This window comes from Chroicocephalus ridibundus, chromosome 4 (genome assembly GCF_963924245.1).
Source record: "Chroicocephalus ridibundus chromosome 4, bChrRid1.1, whole genome shotgun sequence".
Lineage (NCBI taxonomy): Eukaryota > Metazoa > Chordata > Aves > Charadriiformes > Laridae > Chroicocephalus > Chroicocephalus ridibundus.
This window is the reverse complement of record NC_086287.1, coordinates 563,411-585,601: the sequence shown is the minus strand read 5'-3', so window position 1 is coordinate 585,601 and position 22,191 is coordinate 563,411. Positions and strand designations below refer to the sequence as shown.

The 22,191-nt window shown below is 47.3% G+C and overlaps 1 protein-coding gene across 2 annotated transcripts in view; it reads right to left on the bottom strand.

The window, feature by feature from the left end:
* Positions 1-22,191, bottom strand: part of PTDSS2 (phosphatidylserine synthase 2) — a 41,871-nt gene continuing 19,680 nt past the window's right edge. For both annotated transcript variants that reach the window (XM_063332520.1, XM_063332521.1), the window contains exons 4-12: positions 20,511-20,578; positions 17,112-17,246; positions 16,055-16,105; positions 13,351-13,464; positions 11,761-11,879; positions 10,932-11,046; positions 8,510-8,655; positions 3,332-3,517; positions 1-2,489 (exon numbers count right to left, since the gene is read on the bottom strand). In XM_063332520.1, coding sequence (XP_063188590.1) covers positions 2,345-2,489; positions 3,332-3,517; positions 8,510-8,655; positions 10,932-11,046; positions 11,761-11,879; positions 13,351-13,464; positions 16,055-16,105; positions 17,112-17,246; positions 20,511-20,578 — 1,079 coding nt within the window. In that variant the 3' untranslated portion in view covers positions 1-2,344. The remainder of the gene's footprint in view (positions 2,490-3,331; positions 3,518-8,509; positions 8,656-10,931; positions 11,047-11,760; positions 11,880-13,350; positions 13,465-16,054; positions 16,106-17,111; positions 17,247-20,510; positions 20,579-22,191) is intronic.

Below are 22,191 nucleotides of genomic sequence, written 5' to 3'. Positions count from 1 at the left end.
TTGTACCAAAGAACACACCAGCACACATCGCTTTATTACACCGGTTCAGTTACCCAGACTAACCATAAAAGCCGTTCAGACGGACGCAGACAAACAAGTCAGTGTTTTGTGTACCAGGTCCAAGCTCCAGAACGAGCAGGGCACTGCCATTCCTCAGCAGCTCTTCCAAATGTACCCGAGGGGGTCTTTGGCGGGGAGGGGTGCTGGGGGGGGACAGAGCCGATGCCCCCTGGGGGCACCTGCTGCCCCCAAGCCGTGGGGCAGACCTGGGGGCTGTATTGCCAAGGGATAGGGGCGGGCGGGGGGGCACAGTGTTAATCCACACAACAGCACGGGGACAGACGGGCCTGAGCGTGGCTCAGGGGGGACGACACAAGCACAGCACAGGGGCACGAGCGACCCAACAGCTACAGCTCCCAAGGCTGGCCTAAAGATGGAACCAGAACGACTCCGGGTGGACAGGCACAGAAATAAATACTTGCTCAGCTCAGCGCTCTGCCCACTGACAAACTCATCACATCTAATTACACAGCCTGGCCTCCTCACCGCCCCGCCGCAGCAAACACCACCGTGTCAGAGCAGCGTTGGGCGCCCGCGCACAGCGCCAGGGACACGCTCTCCCGCCGGTCACCCTCCTCCCCGCACGCCAAGCAACGGGGCAGCCCCGGCACAGCGACTCCGCCTCCGCTGCTGAGCTCTTCAGCTGCAACCAGAGCGCCCCATTAATGCATCGATTAAGACTGCCCTACTGCTACATGCCCATTCTTTAGCGGGGGGAAGTATTTGGGTCACTCCTTAAACACGGGAGAAATGCAGATTTTGGTTGTCGTTCATGTACAAGACCAAGACGGATCAAAAATGTGGATGCCTGCTAGCCTGCAGCTCCGCAAGTCTCCTGCCAGTTAAAGAGTTTGGGGTTGCACTGGTGAAGTTTTACTGGTGGCGTTTATGTCATTTTCTTTCGGATACACGCTTCCCTGAAAAACACCCTTTATCAGCCAGATTAGAGCCCAGTGTTGAAAAAGTGACCTGGTTACGTCAGTGCCTCTGATGCCCGTGCAAAGGCTTAGAGCAGAGGTTACACAACTGATGCTTAGTGCAGCACTTACATTTTGGAATAATGACCTGGAAAACAAATAAAAAAAACGCAGCCCAGGTTTCCAATTTCTTTTGCTAGCTGCTGAGTCACCAGTAAAAGCGCTGTCTAGCCTGGCCGGCAGACCTCCGCCGTGCGCCGCGCTGGGGGAGAACCACGCGCTTTGCCCGGGTTTGCTGTTTGGGCAGGGCCGGTAACAGCTGTTTTGTGCGTGAGCACAGAGAACGCGGCTCCCAGCCCCGCTCCGGGGGTCGCTCAGTCGGGAGCTGCCTTGGGAGGAACGGGGCAGAGCCGGACGCGTCCCGTCCTGCAGACACCAAGAACGAACCGCTCTTGGTAAGCGACGTAAAAGAGCTGAGAATAAGGCAAATAACTTAAGACTGATGGAGCAGCTCCCAGCTTTCTGCTTGTAATACATTTTACTCCACGAAGCGAAGGAAAGGCAGGCTGACCTTTCTTATTTCGCCTTCCCTTACATTTAAGAGATGACCAAGACTAAAAGAGAAATTAAAGGAAAAAAAAAAAAAGAGAAAGGAACTAAGGAGAAGCTGTCTGTCTCCCTAGAGCTGTGACACAACACAAAGCTACTGTAGGCTATTGCAGGATGTCAGAAGTCAGTTTAGCGAAAGGCGGCAGCCCCCGCGGTAGAGGGGCTGTAACAGTAGTGTTCTGTAGTACATTCTGTGCAAGTTACGCAACTTGTTCACAAGCTTCGGTTTATCTACGTTTGTCTCACTGCAGTCCTGTTAATCGGTGGCCACACACTTTAAACAATCTTACTCCACAGCTCAAGGTAGGTTCAGCAGGAAAAAAAAAAAAAAAAAAGAATTCATTTCCTGTGTCTGGTACCTGTACACTCCCAAACAAGTGTTCCTAATGCCCAAACGTCGACATCGAAACCTCACAGTTTACTGGAAATAATCAGCTAGATTCCCTTTGCGCTTTGTTTTAGAGCCCCTTGTCTCCAGCCCTTGTTCTGAAGGAAGGCATACAACACGCTGGAACGGAGATCCCACCTCGTCGCACCGCTGTTGGGTCTGACTTCCCTCTGCACAGACTCTCTCCGACCCTGCCCCGGTGCACGTGAGGAGAAAGGGTGTGTACGCCAAAGGGACATCTCTTCCCCGAGAGGATTTTCACACACTGGAAAGCTAACAATGACAATTACACGTTAGGTAGGATAAGGTTGAAACTGTCCACCAGGCCACCTTGAGCACTACGAGTTCCTTTTAGCCCTTTGTCTGTTGCTCAAAGTTTCCTCTCCCTTAGTTTGTTCCCATTTTGTTCCTCCAGCATTGACGAGTGTCCATCACCATTGCTCAAGCATTTGTCCTTTTCGTATTTGTGTTCTTGCTTCTGTCGCCTTATCTCCTTATACCGCAGAGTGATGTCACTAGAAAGAAAAACACACAGACGTGAGCCAGAGACGTCAAGGAACAACTTCAATATGCACTAAAAAGAATACGACCAGTCTGCTCTGGATGCAAGTGCCCTTGGGATAACAACCCACTTCAGCCTTTTGGCTGTAAGCTTCGAAAGTTGCTGATGGCACTGATTGACTTGAAAGGTGTTTCTTGCTAGTAGCCTGGCTGTCACCACCTGTCAGGGGCATAACACAACAGGAGCACGCGCTGCTGTTGCGGAGGGTCTCCTCCATGGATTAGCGTGGTTCTTCCAGCCTACGTAGCTGCCTTTCACTGACTTGCTGAGAGCAGCACCCAAACCAAACACCTTTAACTTGCCTCACTTGTCCCCGACACTGGGACAGCCCAGCCAATTGCCACACAGCAGATTCTTCTTGCGATGAAGCCCTAAAACATCTTAGTCTTGTTTAACCCAGAGCACAGGAAAACCAAACCGCTGCCCTCCTCTGAAAACGCTGCTCTCCTCTGCCATCTCCCTCATCCGGGAAGACCAGGCGCAGTCAGGCACTTAACGGTTCACCTGCTTCTACAGCAACACTACCGCAAGCAGCCCCACCAAGACCAAAGCTACCAGAGGCTGGATCCAGAAAGAAGAACTGCATCAGGCACAGAAAACTCCCCGTTTGTTTAACAATTCTTACACAAAACCCCCGGGGCTCTAGCCATCCAGAAGAGCTGTAATCCACCTTCAGGGGGCACCGAAGGCTGACACCAAGTACACCTGAAGACACGCTGTTGAACGGATGTCCAGAACAACCCACCCCGTAAGACCTGGGCCAGAGCCGAGCGCAGCACACGGAGCACTGCTTACCGGATGAAGAAGCGCCAGGCTGTCCAGGTGAGCACGAGTATGATTCCCAGGATCCAGCACTGGGTAATGTAGAAAGGAAGAGAGAGCGTGAGCGTATAGGGATCGTACTTCACGACTATCAGAAACTCCGTGGCAGTAATAGCAGCCACCAGCCATGCCTGCTGACCCAACTTCTTATGGAACTTCCTGCAAAATAAAGGCACAGATAAAACAAAGCTATTGCTAGAAAATTAAGCATTCAGAGAAATATTCAAAAGAAGACAGCTGGGGTAATACTTTCATTCAGCTTTGAAGTTCTAAAAGTCTCGTTTGGATTACACGTGTACTAAGCCTATGCAGGCTGACGACTTAGGTTTCCTCTCAGAGGCTCTGAAAACACACGAAAAGTTAAATTTCATCATCACGTGATGCAAGGAACTAGCCCCATTTTCAGGGCATTGGTAAGTCCACATAAAACAGTTATCTGACCAGCTTGAGGTCAGCTGAGGTTCAGGGTACAGTGAGAAATAGGAGCTCTACTCCTAGCTTTCCTCTGCAAATGACAAGCCACAGAGCTGGAAATATATTTAAGCCCTAAATAACTGCATTCTGAAACTTACTCCCTTCCCAAAGAGGTATTCAATGAGCTGCCACTATTGATCTCCAAACGGATTTTAAAAGAAGAAAGCTTAAAAACAAACAGGCAAGATCCTGGAAGACACAAGGACAGCGTTTCACTTCTAGGACAACACAACCTTGGGGCAAACACGGGATTAATACCTAATCCCCGGGGTTTGTTTGTACACTGTACCAGCCAAGTCAACGGGAAGCGGCAGTGCTCCGGACCCGTCAATCAGCAGTGCTAGAAATTAAACTGCCGTGGAATCAAGACACCTATTCAGAGGGAGAGACTGGCAGTACACCATCGTTTGGGTCACCTGTTCCTGCACGGGAAACACGTAGAGCCGAAACACCTCCAAGGCTGCCTTGCAGGAAACCTCACTACCCTCGCAGGTCATTTCTCGCCTATTGCAAGAAACCTGGGTAAGTGCTTGATCCCCCGCTTCTTGACCTTGTCTGGCCACGTCCTTTCCAGACCTGATGTTTTTACAGCTTCCTGACCTGACAGACCAGATGACTCAGACGTCAAGAATCAAACAGCGTTCTGTCTGGGCAACAGAACAAGCCCATTTTTTATGCACTGGACTGCACTGAAATCCTGCCCGCCGCAGCACCGCTGGCGCATGCGGATGTGCTACTCAACACTTGGTAGGCTAAAGTTTGCTCTTCCGTCACCCATCTTCTGTGTCTAAAACGGGGTTTTATTCCCATCAGGGGAAAGAAAAAGCCACTAGAAGTTGTACGTATTTTGTTTGTTTTTTTTTTCTCCAGAGGCATGATTTAATCAAACATTTCCTCAAACCCAAGTGATTTGAATCAAGGAAGACTGAACTTGAGAAAAGCGACACCCTCAACCACCACGATCGCCGTTTCACTAGCAAGCACACACAATTAACTTTTCTCAACAGCCTTTGGATGGTAACTTCTACCCCAAAAAATGCACGAAGGGGCATTTTGGTGCACTTTCCTGTTAGCCCTAAACCTACTACCTTAACTGACACTAAGTCTCTGAAGATGCCCGAGACAAACCGTGCAAAGAGAAGCGCCACCAACTAAATTTAAAGGTGGCTGGTCTTCTTGCCTTGTTACTCCTTATCCTGCCTTTGTTCTCTAGGTCTCTGCTTTAATCACAGGGAACATCTATTCTGCAGAGGCCCTTGCCCTCTCACCGAACCACAGTGCATTCTGAAGCACATTTTCCTACCAGGTCCTTCCTCTTTTGTCCACCTTACTGCCTTATTCCACTCCTTCCACAGCCTAAGAGGTGAAGCGAGACGCATCCAGGAAGAATTCCGTGTGAAGGGGCAGAACTACTGGGGCAGGACAGAGGAGACGGGGAGCGAAGTGATACAAGAAGCCCAGAGAGGGCTGGGGAGCGGGATGGAGATGTTAAGCTGACCTCTGCAGCACTTCTGGGGCATTGCAGCGGTGGGCAGCCCTGGGCTGGCCTGTGAGTGCAGTGAGGTACAGCCCTGCCTGGCTGCGGCACCGGCTTAGCAAGCGCTGTGACATGCGGCGGGCACGGGAGCTCGCTGAGCCGTATTTTCTTGGCTGTTTCACCATGCAGGGGATGAAACAGAAGCCACCTTACAAATCCCCGATTAGGATTTCCTCTGCTAATGCCTTCCTCTGCCAGGCGGAAAAACAAGCCTGCCCAACACGCCGCAGGGATGTGCCCGCTTCAGAAGGGGCCCCGGGCACCTCCGGTGGTGCTGGGGCAGAGGGAGCTGGGACTGCATTTGGTCCCAGTTTCTCTTCCCCTCTTCTCACCCGAGGCCAGCAGCGGCTCTGGGAGAGCACCCTCCCTTTAGCAGGTGTTTTCCTGTTGCTCAGACAAAGCCGCTCCACCGCATGCCCTTGGATTCTTGCTATCTGGGAAGGGATCTAAGCACGGAGAGCAAACAGCTTCTCCTCCCTCTCCTGAATCCAGGGGAGTCATTGCAAGTCAGGCACACAAAGCACACAATTTATTGAACATGAGGCCCGAGAGTCATATTTGACACCAATGCACAAGTTCAAGCTACACAAAATTGTCTAAATACGCTGGGGGAAAAAAAAAATATGATGCAGTGAATCCAGTGTAGGTTATGCTGATGCAGATGGGATGAGTGCATTCCAGTTCAAGAACTATGCTGCCTGGACCACCTCAGATGAAAGGACTTCAGAAACTGCTCCAGGTGGTTCATCTGCTGCGACAGATTAAATGGGCAGAAACGAGCCTTAACACATGGATAGAGAGAAAAAGAGAGACAGCAAATCTCTCACTGAGAACTCAAGCTGTTCAGATGACGAGGTCAGCTTTCTGCTTTGCCGATCTGCCACCGTTTCCTCTCACCAGCGTGACAGCACACTGAGCAAAGAATTAAAGGTAACCCTAACAGAAGAGCTGTGCAGAACCTAACGCTGCTGAGGAAGAGAGTTGCTTTCCTGCCCTTCTACTCATGAAAGATTTTGCAGAAAAGTCCTTTTATTTGATGAATGAGATTCATGGCCCCACTGCAGACTCCTGGGAAGAGACCTGAAGACTAGAAACCAGGAAGTTAGAGCAAGGTCAAATGCTACAGGTCTGCATCAAGACATTTCTGCTCAGGAACATTTCACATAGCCAGTCCTCAAGAACTGCGAGGCAGCATGTGGACCACAACAGGAGCATGGTATGTAAGAGCTGGAGAAAGCTTCAAGACCGCCCCCCTCTTCTTCTCAGACTATTTCAATTCTAGATACTTTATTGTCACCATCCTCCAACCAAGTTCCTGAAAGCAAAGCCCTGGAACCGTCTGCAGATACGAAGAATCCTGAGTGAGAAGAAGAGAGTCTTCATATTTGAACGTCACTACTTTCCAGACTAAATATTGCAAGGTTGGCTAAAGAGATCTAGTTGCTTATCTCAGACAAACCTGTCACTACTAGACAAGGCAATGCGCCATGTTTCTGACAAGGAAGGAAGGTCAATGGAATATTCCAACCTTTGTCCATCAAAAAGTTGAGCGAGTTTCCAAAAGGAAGAGGTCAGGAAGGCTTCTCCTGTGCTGTTAGCTGGGAGCCTCTGGTGCAGCCCGCTTTTCCCCAGGAGCTTCTCCTTACAACACAACAGGAAGAATCCAAAACGATTCCTTGGCTCAAAATGATATGCAAGTGAAAATACACCACATAGAGCTGATAAAATGGGGGTAGATTCTCTCTGCTCGGATGACCCGAAATGCATGGAGGAATCAAAGTCCAGTTGCAAAAACCTCTGCAGAGAAGATATTAGGTAAGACCAGACGCTAGGTTCTGCCGTTCTGCAGGAACGCTCCGATGAGGTCCGCTCTGTGGTGCATCAAGCAGAGCCACGAACCTCAGAAGTGCGGGGACCAGTCACCTTGCCCAGCAAGAGAAGCACAGCAGCGGGTGGTGGTAGCAATGCTGAAGACATGCAGTTCAGGATGAAAGTCTCTGCTCGCTGGATGAACTTCTCCAGATCATCGAAAGAATGGCAACAAGCTGAATCAGCAATGAGGCGCCGGTGACTGATGATTCTCCTAAATTTCAATGTTATGCCACATGGTTGAACAGAGGGCAAAGGAGTTTTTCCAACCCAAACACAGGGACCAGAAGATTGGGAATGGTGCTAAGGAGAGGAGCTCACCAGTGAGAGGCAGAGACCTCTTCTTACCTTTGAGCTGGAGGCACGTCCCAAACCAGCAGGTCCGACACCAAAGGCAGGGGCAGCCTGCCACTGCTGAATTCCTGAAATCCGACTAAGCAATGTGGGTTGACCCTTCTTCCCAGCTCTAGGAGTCAAAGCCTTGCAAGGGAAACTGATCTTCACAGAATGTTGGAACCCTAAATTCTGAACACAGACACTTTTCGCGTTGGTCAGTGACAGACAATGGACACCCCTTGAAGCCAGACGTTGTCTTAGACTTAAGATGTGGGCTCAGGCAACTTGTGACATTACTAATAAAGCTTAAAAGAAAACGTGATTTTGAGAACAAAGCTTTTCAGGCCTTACATGGTCTACAGAAACAAAAGCAGCAAGGACAAATACGATGCTTAAGGAGGAACAGCCTGAAAGTACATGCAGTGCTGTGTATGGGTGCACGCCACCTCCAACGCGCTTTGCTCTGAAGGGTCCTCTGACCTGCAAGAGGATGCCACGAGAGCTCGGGAGGACCGGGGACCAGCTGGAAGACAGCTCAAGAAAAGAAGTGCCTTTAAGAAACACATTTTTTTTTTCATTTGGGCCCTGTTGTCCTTAAAAGGTATGTCTAAGGACTGTAGTCCCTGGCTACCAATCTGGAAGTGGAGTCCAGTACTCCTCTGCCCACAGTTTACGCATTACATTTTCAAAAGAGCGATCATTTGTTAAAAACTGAGGTTAAAAACAGTGCCCTTAACAACAGCTGTTCTCTAACCAGATGTAGCCAGCATTTTACCTCCAAAACAAAAGAACACAAAGCAGATGCTTTGGGATTAGGCCTTTTTGTCCCCAACAAGCTGAACTATTGCCCCGAGATGGATGCCAACACGCTGGAGCAAATTCAAAACAAAGCAAGTGCAGCTTGACATGGTATATACAGAAGAGGACTGGCTTACGGGTCGTCCATGAAGTCGTAGATCTCCCTCATAGCCACACCTCCCACATTGACAAAAAAGACAAGTCGTAACAGGACCAAGTAGTGTTCTGGTGGCATCCAAAGGACAAACTTCAAGTAAAATGTGTTCAGCTCTGCCAATAAAAACTGAGAAAAAGGACATTTTAATTACATTCAGAAGACAGAGATTGCAGGGGGGGGGGTTTGTGTGTATGGTTGGACTTGATGATCTCAAAGGTCCTTTCCAACCATGAAGATTCTATGACTTCACTGAATGAAGCCTAGAATCTCCCTCTCTCTCCCTGCATGACGTGTTCCTCCCCCATTTCTCTAATGCCACAAGGACCTACTCAGAATTACTGAGCGCTCCATCATCAGTTGCCATAATCACCAAGAACAGCTGGGTTTTCAGATGTTTTCTGCACGTTGGAAGAGGTATTAAACAAACACAAAAGAAAACTGGACAAGCGCTGCCTCGAATTCTGAACAAGGTTATCGGGAGTTTAAAGTACTTGCAGAACTACTGATAACAAATCCTAAAAGCAACAACTCCTCCTTTCACTATCATTTAAAATCTGACTGAGGGAACCCCGAAATAACAAGAGGCACGAGCAGTACGTCAGGGGTCTTTTTTTGGTTTTGTTTTTTGATTTTTGGGTTTTTTACGCCATTATGCAAGCATCACTGCCAAAGCCAACTTAGGAGAATTGCTTACACGTTTATAGCAAAATGTTCTTGAGTGAGCTGCCCTGGCAATGGATAAAGTGAGCAAGTAGACACAAGCTTCTCACTTCAAAAGAAGTGGTAACAAATGGCATTAAGCATTGTTTAATCCAAAAGAGTGAGCCAATACCTGAGCTTATAAACTGCCAGCTGAAGCTAGGCTTTGCCAAAAGAAACATTATTATACCGAAGACTAGTATAAATTCAGTGGAGTCTCTCAGTTGCAAAATCTGCTCAGCACCTAACACCCAAAATCCTCCAGGGTGCAAAAAGTCGGGAGCACGCACACAGCAACCATTTGGAGAAACAGGTATTTTATTTGCGCAGACACATCGACTTTGCTTCTCCCATAAACTAAGGGAACCTCAAGCAAGCCTGCAGTGCTGTGTGAACCTGGAAAACGTCTTATGTACCAGAAATGAGGTGATGTGAACTTGCATTCAAGCGACCGAGTCTGCAGACTGCCTGGCCCCGGCTGCTGGTGCGGCTGCCCGCCGCTTGCTCCCTCGCAGACAGCACGCTGTTCCTGAAGCACAGCCGGCCCTGTGATCCCACAGCAGCGTAACACGCAATGGTACTGTGAGGGGGGGGCTGCCAACCTGACTGATGTGTCCCACTCTGCAAAGCGTAATGGGGAACTTCGCCGGACAGACCCCAAAATAAACCACCAGCAGATTTCATATTCCGCATTTCAAGATGCTTAAAGGCATGCTGTTCTAGCAACCCTGGAAAAACAGTTGTGTCCTGTCCCACAGCAGTCACAGAAACTGGCTAATGCCCATTGTCTCTGGATTCACTACAGGGTCATGAGGGGTTTTGTAGTTAAACTTCACAGTTGCTGAACTGAAGTAAGTTTGAGTTGCCCAAACCAGAGCCAAGTGACACCCCACAGAGGGCACAAACGCCAAAGTCCCCCAGATGACCAGAGGAAGGAGTTGGGCAAAACCACTGAAACTGCCAAGTTTACCCTCCCCAGCAGTGTCCGGGCAACCTGCGACTGTGGCATGGGAGCTGCGAGCTGAAGACGGTGCCTCCCGTAACACGGCCCCAGCCGCTGGGATGGCTCGGTGGGGCAGGCAGACGGGCACTTTGCTGCAACTGCTGGGCAAGCCAGCTTTCGCTTTTCTCTGAAGGGGGGAGCTACCTCACCTGAACTGGTCAAGCTGGACACTGTTGACACCCTCACGTGCTATGTGTTCAGTGAAACATAAGAAAAAAATAATCTAGGATAATTGAATTATTTAAGCCTGTATAAAAACATTGTGAGGCAGAACTGTGCGCTTGAGGAGCCGTGCTGCCCAAGGCTAACACATGGGAGCCTGAGGCTTCGGTTACAGCTGTAACGTGATGCGTATCATGGCTGAGAGAAACAAGCCCCTTCCATCCAAAGCCAATGCTTTTGGTAGCAGCAGTTACTTGCTGCATTAGGCATGGATGGTAGTTTATATTGCTGGCACTGCCAATCAACCTTGTTCAGCAAGAGGGAACAAATATTTATGCAATGAATGTGTAAACTGTGCCAGAGACACGGACACAGACACCTTTCCTGCAGCATTCGCAAGTGATCTCTTCCAGCCTCGACTACAGAAACACCACCACGTCAGAGTTCCAGCCTAAGTTACCGTTGGTACAGTTGCTTAAGCGCTACAAAATATTACATCAAACAATAGAGAAAAGAAAAGCCAGAGAAGTTTCCTTACTACAAAGATGATGCCGCAAACTGCTAGCCATCTGCGTAAGCTGGATGCTGGCTTCCACTCAAATTTGACCCAGCTATACGGGGTGAACTGGAAGACAATTCTCTTCATTTTACCTCTGAAAAAAAAGCAGAACACATTCTTGTAATATTAAGAAACAGCACATAAGAGACATCAACTAACACTTCCATTTGAGACACCAATTCACATATGCAAAATACCTCCACTTACTCCTTTAAAATTACTACTTAATGAGATTAACATGCTGAGTTAAAGAGAAGCCTGTTATTTGGACTATCATTTTAAACTTTAATATACTACAGCCATTGTAGTAAGCAGTTCCTCAGTTCTGCTTTGCTCAGCAAAGACCCATTACAGAAAAGGATAGCTCATTACTGGTACAAGACCACAGGGGATTTATTAAATTTTAAGTTTCAGTGTCCCAATTACTAGGAAGTTCTGATTACTAGGCAATGCATTATTTGCACAAGGACCAAAGAGATCCCTGCTGTGAATGAAAGAGTAAGGTCCTGACTTGGATTCCTGCATCTCCCTTACCAATTTCAGTAAATACGCCCATTTCCACAAGATGCCCTCATTCCTAGACATCGGGCGATGCTCATGACAGACAGGTATATTTTCAACAATTTCATTCGCAAGTTAAATCTCATAAAGCAGCTTCCATGCGGTAATAAGGTACTAGGTACTCGAATCATCTAAACACACACGAACTCTTTAATTCACATTAACTCTAACAGAGCAACCCTTCAACAGCCAAGATGTTTAAGGTGTTCCCAAACTGCTTGTGGGGTTACCTTCTGCACCAACTTACTTGTACGTAGGAATGTTCCACAGCCCTTGCCATTTGTATGTCTTCAAAGAGAGCCAAGACAGAGTCTTCATCCCACAGTAAATTCCTAATCCATTACACAGGATCACGTCCATTATCCACTGAAAGGAGAAAACCACAGTGACGCTGGAGAGGAAGCACCAAAGGCTGCAAGAGGGCACTATTACAGGTACAGGCACACGGACACACTCTGTCACCAGGACTGCACATCCCCACAGAAGGGGGGTGCAAGAACTCCCAGGAGAAGGAATCTTGGCGGCCCAAGCCCACTCAGATAAAGCAGGAGCGTCCAACAGACCATGGCTGTAGTGTCTCTTTCGCTGTATTCACTCTGCCACGCAACAGCCCTCTTCCCACCCGCTATCAGCTCAACTCCACGCTGTTACGCGAGAACTTCAGAAACACACCCCAAAAATTCTGAACCTGTTCCTATGGGCTGGATTTTACTGTGCCCCGTCACTTGACATACTCCCGAAGCTTCAGGCTGCCTCCCGCAGAAAGGACTTGTCTCCAGGCCCCAGATGTGAAATCAAAGAGGTGATTTCTCCCCATGCTCTGCCTTACTGCCAAGCGTTAATTCTGGAGATGCAGCTCCTGGCTGCCCTCCACGTTCAAAGGAGCCGGGCACAGAGTTAACTTCATAAGAAGTTTTTTTGAAGTCAAAATAGCTTTGCTTGATGTCTTTATACATAATGCATTTACTTTTATAAATACAACCATGTAGCAAATCATTACAAGCTTGGGAAAGAGCTTGTACTGTAAGAATAAAATAAGCCAAAATAACCAAAGAAGCACAGCTGTGTGCCCTGAATGTAGGTAATTTTGATCGCTCTGGTAACCAATTTACATTTCATAGGAAAATTAAAAAAAAAAAAGAAGAAAAAAAGAAAAAAGAGTGCCATTTTAAGCTATAGATCTTGTTTTTTCCACAGAGAAACTAGATCACTGTGGTCCCTCTGGCTTGAAAAAATACTGACAAGCAGCCCGTTCGGACAAGAACGGTTACAGACTATCACCTGCAGAGACCATACAGCTGTTCAGTAAGGCCAAACTTTCAGCTTTTAAAAGCTTTTTATAAACCACACCAGAAATTCTCACCACAGCAATATTTACTGTTTTCAGAAAACAGCGAAGATAGGTTTGCACAGAAGGAAGAGCTGGACGCAAATTGCACTGAGCCTGGTTTGTTTTGTTTCGTTTTTTAACAGGCCAGAAAAATCATCATCTGAAACGTTACACACAAAGTTTTTAACTTTTCTCTGAATTTCAGATTGTACGGTTTGTACCATCACCAAATATTTGAAAGTGATGGTAAAGCTTCAGATACTTCCTCTGGTATGAAATAAGCCAAAACAAATATTTACCCAGTTTGAAAACCCACAAAATTATGACAAACCTATTACAAACTCAAGAGGGAGAAGCACCGCTGCTCCTGAGCCGCAGCAGTTACACACCCCCCCCCCCGTGGCCACACGCACACGGCATCAGTTAGTTCTCACCACCTCCTGCCCCCTCCCTTCAAAATACAACCTCCCATTGCGACAGACACAGCACGAGCAGAGCGGTACGTACGTGATCCCACCAACATTCGCTGAAGTTCGGAAGCTGGTGCTCCAGGCTGTACTCCAGGAACTCAAACATTACACTGATGATCATACACATCCACCAGTCTCGAATCATCAAAGTCTATGCAAAGGGAGAAAAAAAGTCTTTCCAATATCCACAGCAGTTGCACAACAGACTAAAAACCATTACAGAAATGAATGCTCGCACACCAAACTGAGCAGAACCAGACACCACCTACGTAATGCCCCTTAGAAATCTAAATAAAGGAGAACTCCATAAATGCACTGCTCAGGTTTACAGCTTTGCAACAGTGTATGGAAAAATTATTCCCTTTTTTTTTTTTAATTTCAAAACTCATCACTTAAGGGATGAGAGATTACGCCTTACAGACTCTGAACACAGAGGACACACACGGTGTGCTTTGTGTACCAGTTATTTCTGCAGTGGAGTATTTTGTCTCCAGTGTCCATAAAAGGATGAGGAAACTCATGACAACCTTATTTTTCTCCTGTGATAGTCCAGTAAAGCCAAATGCTCACGGGTCTCTAAATCTATCAAGCATGTCGCACAACAGACAAGACAGACACTGAAGAGTCCAGATGACGCCACTAACGCCATCACGTGGGAGAACAACGGCAGGGAGCTGGGATTCAGAAGGAAGGCAGTCAGGTAAAGGAACGGCATTCCTGGGTGCTCCACCACCACAGGTGGCATCGTTCTAACACTGCTCAAAAAAGGCTTTTCACAGCCTGCTTAATGTGAACTTTTCCCAAGTCGCCTGCACTAAATCTCAGCCCTGGCTGTGCAGGGGCACCTGAGTCTACTTTACACCAGCCAGCAGCTTGTCGGGAGAGCGATGGAGAGCCATATGTTCTCCCCCAGGCAGCAGAGGAGTCGGCTGAGCCACCGTCCTAGAACGCAGGCATCGGCTCAGCCTACTGTCCAAACAAGGGAAGAGATTTGCAGTAACACGTTATTTCCTATCTGTAAGTGGGTAAGAGCCTGTACACCTGATCCGGTGCTTAGACAGAAGGTGGCAACCCCAAATGTGCTCGTACCGATTCCGGAAGAGTAAACGCAGCTTGGCCTTGACTGCCTCAACCAGAAGATGGAAAAATATCAGACATGCGTTATCACACCTTAGTCTGGCAACACGTGATCTACAGGACCCCAAGGCAAGCGGGGAGGCCCACAACAGTTTCTGATGACCGAGGCACATTTGTTTTCAATACTGCCATTCTGAGCAATATTGAGTATCCGAGATACAGCTGAAGAGTCTGTTACTCAAACCAGACCGCAAAAATAACAACCAACGGGAAAACCCCAAACACATGCTCATCTCTGTCTATGAAGACAACACATTTGACTTCCAGCTTTTTATAGAAAAATATGTTAAGTGACAAATAAGAAATACAGCAGCCGGTTTCCTTCAGGCTGAGCGGCAGAGAACAAACGCCCCGTGGCGTGTGCGGGGCTCCAAAGCAGCGTGCAGGCTGACGGATGGGCCGGCATCTCGGCAGAAACAGCCTCTAATAAACAGGAGGCTTCTTCCAGACCAAGCCAGGGAATAGCTGGATTGAGCGAACTGGCATATTGATTTCCATCCCATTCTTGTTCCTCAGGAACGCGGTACTACTCCCCTTAGGTCTTGGTACCAGGCTCTCACTATTTAGGCATTCTGTCCTCAGTATGACATTACTTGTAAAAATAAATACAGAATGTAACTGAAATGCTATTTTGATATCTAAGTATCTAATGCAAGTCTCTTGGGTGAGCAAAATCCAAGTTTCTCCAAATTTAATTCTGTTTGCTAACAGAGCAAGCCACAGACAAGTTGATCCGAAGTCAAAGTCTCCCTGTGCCTACCATACTCATCTTTTGGTTACACGGAAAAGACACAGAGGACGACAAAACACTGATAGGAATACAGCCGCACTTTTGAAAAGGAAAACCAAAACAACAGCTATAGCTTATTTTTAAAACGGCCTGAGCTTTTTTGGTTTATTATATATATGGTGGTCTTGCAGGTAAAAAAATAAAAACAAACAAGGTCTGCAGGGCAAAATAAAGTTAGCTAGTGAGTTTGCTCAGGTTTAAAAAAAGCTAATATTTAAACCAAAATAATCAGCAAAACACACGCTGAATGTGTTCTGCCAGAGACAAGCACAACTGGAATTCCTTCCACAGCAGGTTGATGTTGACTAAAGAGTAACAGGAATTAAACCACCACCCATTTAATGATTTAAAGTCCTGATTTGGATGCCACTGGGAAAAGCCTGCCATGGGACAGCACTAGTGTATCCTCACACACCTATGCTTGGGCGGCAGCACGCTTTCACTGCCTTCTTTCAACGCTGTCTTCCCCATGCTCTGCATTAAAGTTCATTCAAGTATTTATCTTGCGACAGGAGTAAAGGTTTTTCCTTTCATTGATCTGACCTGAGAATGAATGACGGTGGAGGAGGGAGCTTGCCAGTGTAGTGTTACTTTGGAGAGAAATGAGGTGACCTGACATGGTCAGGAGAAAAAAAAAAATAGAAAAAAGAAAAGAGCTTTTCATGTCTTACAAACAGTTGGTCTAGTTGTCTAGTTCACAGATGACTGCCTAATATAATTGATCACGAAGACTGGCACCACTGACACAGAAGCAGTCAAGCTTTAAAAGCAGAACAGCACTGTAACAGAAACGTAACAGAAGACCCATTCTTACTTTCAGGTACCAGCCAAAAAAGTGAGCAGGAACAAATCCATCCAGTTTGTCCTATAAAGCAAGAAGAGAGTGTAGGTCACTTTGCACTACAAACAATAACCCATTAAGGCGTACTATTTTTAAAAGAAAACTGCAGCAATAAACTTCAGTAGTTTCCCACATAAATACTAGATGCATCTTATAAGTGTATCTTCAAAGCGCAGTCACAATTTTAAGGGGCAGAAACTGGAATTCGGATGATATTGATAAAGCAGAGACCACCTTCTGAACACTAAATGTCACGTTCCTTGCCTTCCGAGGGGACAGAAGCAGAACAGGTTCAAGCCAGAGCAAGAGCGTGCATTTCTTCATCAGCCCCCCAGGTTGTATCTAGCAGGGCTTCCTAAGTCTCACCAGTCCTGCCCCCACAACCCCCGGCAGAGAGCCTTCCCTCCTCCCGGTTTTGGGGCTGAACGAGGAAAGGCAGCTGCAACGGCTCCCAGTTATTCCGGTTCCTGATGCACCGAAGGCTCACGTGACAGACCCAAGGCATGCAGCGCCCCTCGCTACCCAAGCGCCAACAGCTCCAGCCAGCCAGGGAGCCGTAAATAACCAGAACTCCTTTGCCCTTGAATCCCAAGTCTTCTGTTTGCCAATGAGGAACAGTAACCTGACCATTTCTGGTATTCAGAAAAGCGCAACTTATGGCTTGCTCGGCACATGCAACTTTTGAACTTTGTGCCTCAAGGTGACTGCAAGTAGAAGCCTCTTCAGGCACACAAATAAACCCAAACTCCTAGTGGAAAAGGTATACATCAATAATCTGAGAAACAAGGATTGTTAAACAGTTTACTCTCTCTCCTGGGCAACGTAATCAGGCACAACGAGACACATCTCCCTCTGATCGACAGGAAAGGTCAAGAGAAGAGAAAGAAGAAAGCTAAAGAGTCAGTCGTGACCTGTTCTCCCATTCAACACTCAGAAAGACTCACGACTGTGCTTTGGAGAGTTCAATTAAGCAACCTTTCACCAAAAAACCAGTCATACTCATTAGCAAGTAACTTTATTTGTTCCTTACCCAGATGTTGTGAAATGGATCCGTTTCATTGCCAGGATCATAAATAAGGCAGTTGCCACCGTAGTCTCTTTCCGGCAAAGGAACACCTAGATGTGGGTCGATGTACTTCATGAACTGCCTGCCGTCCTGCACAGTCTGCAAAAGAACACAAAACACGTTTCCCTCTTCACAAGTATGTAATGCACAGGAAAGTACAAAGATAACGAAGATCAACATCGTATCCTCAAATGGGTGGTTTTTAAACGTGTGTTGCAGAACAACTCTTGAAATAATATCCAGACCCCGGAGCATCACACAGCATATATACATGACCTTCCAGGCCTCTAATGCTAAATATTAAGGAAAAAAATGACTACAGCATGAACTTAAGATTTCTTAAAGATGAAAAGTCAGAGCTCTTTAGCTCTGCCTCCTCAGCCGCCCCTCGATGCCCCCTCCCTCCCAGGAGCTCAGCACCCCAGCGGGCTCACGGTCCTTCCCCCAGCCCTTCCCCTCCCTCCCCCGGCATGGCCAGGGCAAAGCCAGAGCAGGCGGGGGCTCAGGAAAGGCTCATTTAACTCTGCACCTCCCATCTCAATGGCCTTCAGGTCTCCTAGAATGGGAAAGAGCCGGCAGCACTGGAACCAGCAGCTCGAAGGAAATACGGCATGTGCAGACACCGGCGGACCGAGCCCATGGACGACATGCCCCGGATCAGTCGTGCCCCCGGGCTCAGCTCACTTCAGCCACACAGATCAGGAACTGCCCTGCACTTCATGGCAGGGAAAACCGAGTGCAGCTCACGGATAAACCGTCCCTTCAACTAAGGTCCCGCTAGCAGCACGGGTTATAAACTTGAAGCAAACAGCAAGGAAGAAATGATCAAAGTATTAGTTACAAACAGCGAGCAAAACCTGCACTAATTGACTGGTAACTCATGCACGCATTTGCTGAGGAAGCACTTCCCAATGACGTTGCTCACTGTTGTGGTCAGTGTTTCACACCAGAAGCAACGTAAGGTCTATGACAGACGGGCAGACAGTAAAAGCAGGGCAAGGGCGAAATTCGTTAGTCGCAATAACAATAACAATAAAATTATAGAATAAAACTACTAAAGTCACATTAACTGTAAGACAAGTTTCAGCTACGAGCGAGCTTGTATTTGCTTTTAAGGAAGTTTAGTCCCCTACAGACTCAGCATAATTTTATCCTCATTTAAACCTGTGCAAAGTAACAAAGTATTTTTAGTAAAGAGCTGAGCAACAGCTAGTGAGTGTCCTTAACAGCGAACCAGCTGGTAACGTAACACACCGCCAGAGGAAGCAAAGCATTTCATACAATCATAGGATCTTCACAGTTGGAAAGGACCTTTGAAATCATCGAGTCCAACCATAGACCCACACACACAAAAAAAACCCCAAAAAACCAAGACCACCCCAACAACCTACAATCTCTGCCACTAGAGCATGCCCTGAAGCGCCACATCGAGACGTTCCTTAAACACCTCTAGGGATGGTGACTCAGCCCCCTCCCTGGGCAGGCTGTCCCAGTGCCTGACCACTCTTGCAGTAAAGTATTTCTTCCTAATATCTAACCTAAACCTCCCCTGCCGCAGCTTCAGCCCATTTCCAGGCTTTCCTATCAGAGCTCAGAACTCCAACAGCACTATCAAATACAAACGAACCGCATTATTCAGCCTGACTGCAGCCAGTCAGGAGCATCGTTTACAAGGACGCCTGGAAGAAGAAACAGGGTGACCTGAAACGGGAAGAATATAAGAATAAACGGCAAGTGAGTAAGTACTCCCCAGCGGTGAGGAGCACAACGAACAAGGCAGGACAGAGCTGTTCACGCCCGTGAAGGGGTCAGAACTCCGCTCCCTCCCAGCGGGACAGGCGGCCTGAAAGAAACCCTCCTGAGACACCAGGGCCCTGCGTAAGGGTTCACACGGAACCCCCAAGTGATGTCCATGGCACAAACTCACATTGCTGCTTACTGGCCTGCTGCAGACATGCTCCAGCTGCCCCCCAAAACAAACCAGGGAAAGAAAAAAAAGGAAAAAAAAAAAGCCCAGTTTTCTGTTCTTAAGAGAGCTTGGCACCAAGTTTTGGGAAGGCTCCCGGAAAGCCAAGCAGAACAAGAACTGCTGGAGCCAAAGGAAATCTTTGATTAGCTGGAAAGGGTTCGATCAATATTAAAAACTTGTTTGCAAAGCAAATGCCCTACTCCAACAGAAGAGAGACGACAGATCCCAACACCTCAATTCCAGCCCCACTTCTTCCAGCTCACTTGGTCTCTAGAAGCAAAGCATTTTTTTTTAAAACATGCTCCTCGTCCTTCTCTCATCTAAAATGATTTTTTTCAAGCATCCTGATGAGTATGTGGTGGTACTTCCACAACGCTTTTAAACTGCAGAGCGCCAAGCACTACTAAGATGTCAGCTCGAAGGACGGATCTGAACGTGAGCAACGGGGGACTGACTGGAATCTAAACGTGAGAGGCAGCCAGCCGTCTAACCCAGGAGGAGAGCTGCCCCTCACGGCTCCGTAACTCCACGTTTGCTTGTGCTTTCAAACCATGCTGTTGCCTGAGGAGATGACACCAATAATTGGATTGCACAATGGAGCAAAAGCGAGTCTCTGGCAAAATTTCGAGCTCTTTCCCGGCACTCCGACGGGATTTGCAGTGGTGCAGGTACATACAGGAACACAACGGCTTCGTTAACAGCATCAGCCTTACTGCTCTTGCTACCTCAAGATGTTTTACCTCAACTGCTGCATTTCCGAGAAGTTACAGAATTGCAAGAGCCAGGGAAAAATTCTCAGTGTACTGAAGACAAGAATATGGTAAAAAATAACATGCTTTATTTGGAAGTACCAATAGCACGTTCTTCTAGAACAAACAGCACCCTCACTTTGCTGCCACTACAGAGTTGTGTATGAAGTTTTGGTTTACTGCAAAAAAAAAAAAAGTTCAGAGCACCTATCATTCCAGGGAAAAAGTATTTCAGAAGACGAAAGAAGATGAATTCACCCCACAATCTGTAGAATCTAAGAAACTAACGGCTGGAACGCAACTTCAGCAAGGCACACCAAGCCCAGCAGAGCAGAGACTAAACACAAGAAGCACCAACTCCTGATGGGTTGATCTCAAGAAGAACTCTGACTTCTTGTCAGCTCATTTGAGAACACTTCGCTGCGGTATCTAACCTTGGCTGAGATGAACCAGAAGTTAGACAACAAGGTGAAATATTTTTTTATAATATCATAATTTTTCCTCAACCTAGAAGTCTCGTTAAATAGCACAATGATTTGATTTCACAGAAACGAAGTGCATCTCCTGTAGTCAGCACAAAACCTAAAGAACACCACAAAGGACTATTAAACTGGCGTTTAGTAACTAGAGGTCTCAGTTACTTACCTGAAAGAGTATGAAGATGAGGAAGAGCTCATACACAACGCTGACACACAGCCAAAATCTCCAGTAAGCTACAGAAAGAAACAAAACGGGATGTCAGGAAGCTTTCAAGCAGAACAGCAGTCAACTGTTCGTTTACTGTAATATAAGCAAACACTTCAAGAAGAGACGCTCCCACCAAGAAACGATAAAGCCCAGCATTCGGGTAAAGTGCTCACCACGCTTCCCAAAGCGCCCGGCCAGAGAGGCTCCTCAGCTGCCAGCCTGGCCACTATGGACATTCCCAGCATTGCTCAGGTCATGACCCACGTCTGTGAGAACAGACCAGGATCCATCACAACGCTTCAACCCAATGAACTAAATATTTAAGAGTGAGAAGGAAAGGTACGTGCCACTCGCAATACTTTCCAGGAGTCCTTGGAAGAGGACTATATCCTTCCTGAACTAGTCCAATTTCTTTCTTCACCACCTCACATAAGCCAACCTGTCCAATTTTGGTTTTCCCATCCCTATCCCCACTAATGCGCTTTGCGGCTGCTGCCTGTGAACTGCTAGAACCGGCACGACTGAGACTGGCAGGAGGAACCGCTGCCTTTCCTTCTGCAAGCCCACCTTTTTCCCTGAAGGCAAGGTTCTTTCCTCAAGGGGCAGAAAGCATTTCAAAATACCAAATATATTTTCACTTTTACTAGGAATTAAATTAAAAAAAAAAAAAAAAAAAAAAGAAGAGTACCAGAGGTTTAGCAGGTGCTACCTGCAAGACCTATGAGATATCTGAACTCTTCGTAACGAGAGAAACACCACACAAAGCTCGCCTGCTTCAGAGTCTGCAGTCATTATTCACCTTCCCAAGAGGTGTGATTACAGCTCTTCCCACACTGAAGTAACACCCGACTCCAAAAGGCACACAAATTACAGTACTTGTCCGCTTCCAGCTCCATCCTCCTCACCTCAGTTCTCCTGAAGGACTCAGTCCCCAGGGAGTGGGCTCTCTGACTGCCCTGGGTACAAGCTTTGTGGTCCACGGGCCACATTCATGCCCCGAACTCAGCCTAATCCAGCCAGAGGGGCCTTCTGAAGCAATTCCTGGGCTCCGAAATCTCACCTGGCGACTCTGTTAACTCCCGAACGGGAGGAAGGAGGTTAATGCAGAGCCAGGCCGTGCACAGACTCCAGTATTTTTTCCTAACCACATCCAAAAATTTACACAAGGTAATTCAGCAAAAGTTGACTCAGTCCAAGGGGACATTTAAATCTCTCGGTAACGCCACATACTAATCACTCTGGAATGATTTTAATAGACTTTCCTTCAGGTGCTTCCTGTTTACACGTATAAACCAGCGCTCTCCCTCCATGGCTATGTCTAGGTGACAGAATTGGACTGGGGCAAAGAGGAGCCAACAGAGTTGTTCCGAAGGTCGAGTGGAGGCAGCAGCCGTTCCACCTGCACAGACATCGTTTGCATCAAGTGAAAAAACCAAGAACCACCTTCAGGCCCGATTTGGGCATTTATCTCTATTAAGTCCAAGGCAACTTCGATATGTTAATGCTTAAAAGCAGGATCGTGACATAAATAATGCAAGAACTAAGCATAAACTCCAGGCTTGCTAACAGACTTGTTTTATCAGCTCAGAAGCTGCAATCAGCTAGCCATGGTGTGGCAGAGCTTCAGAGAGGCTCGTCT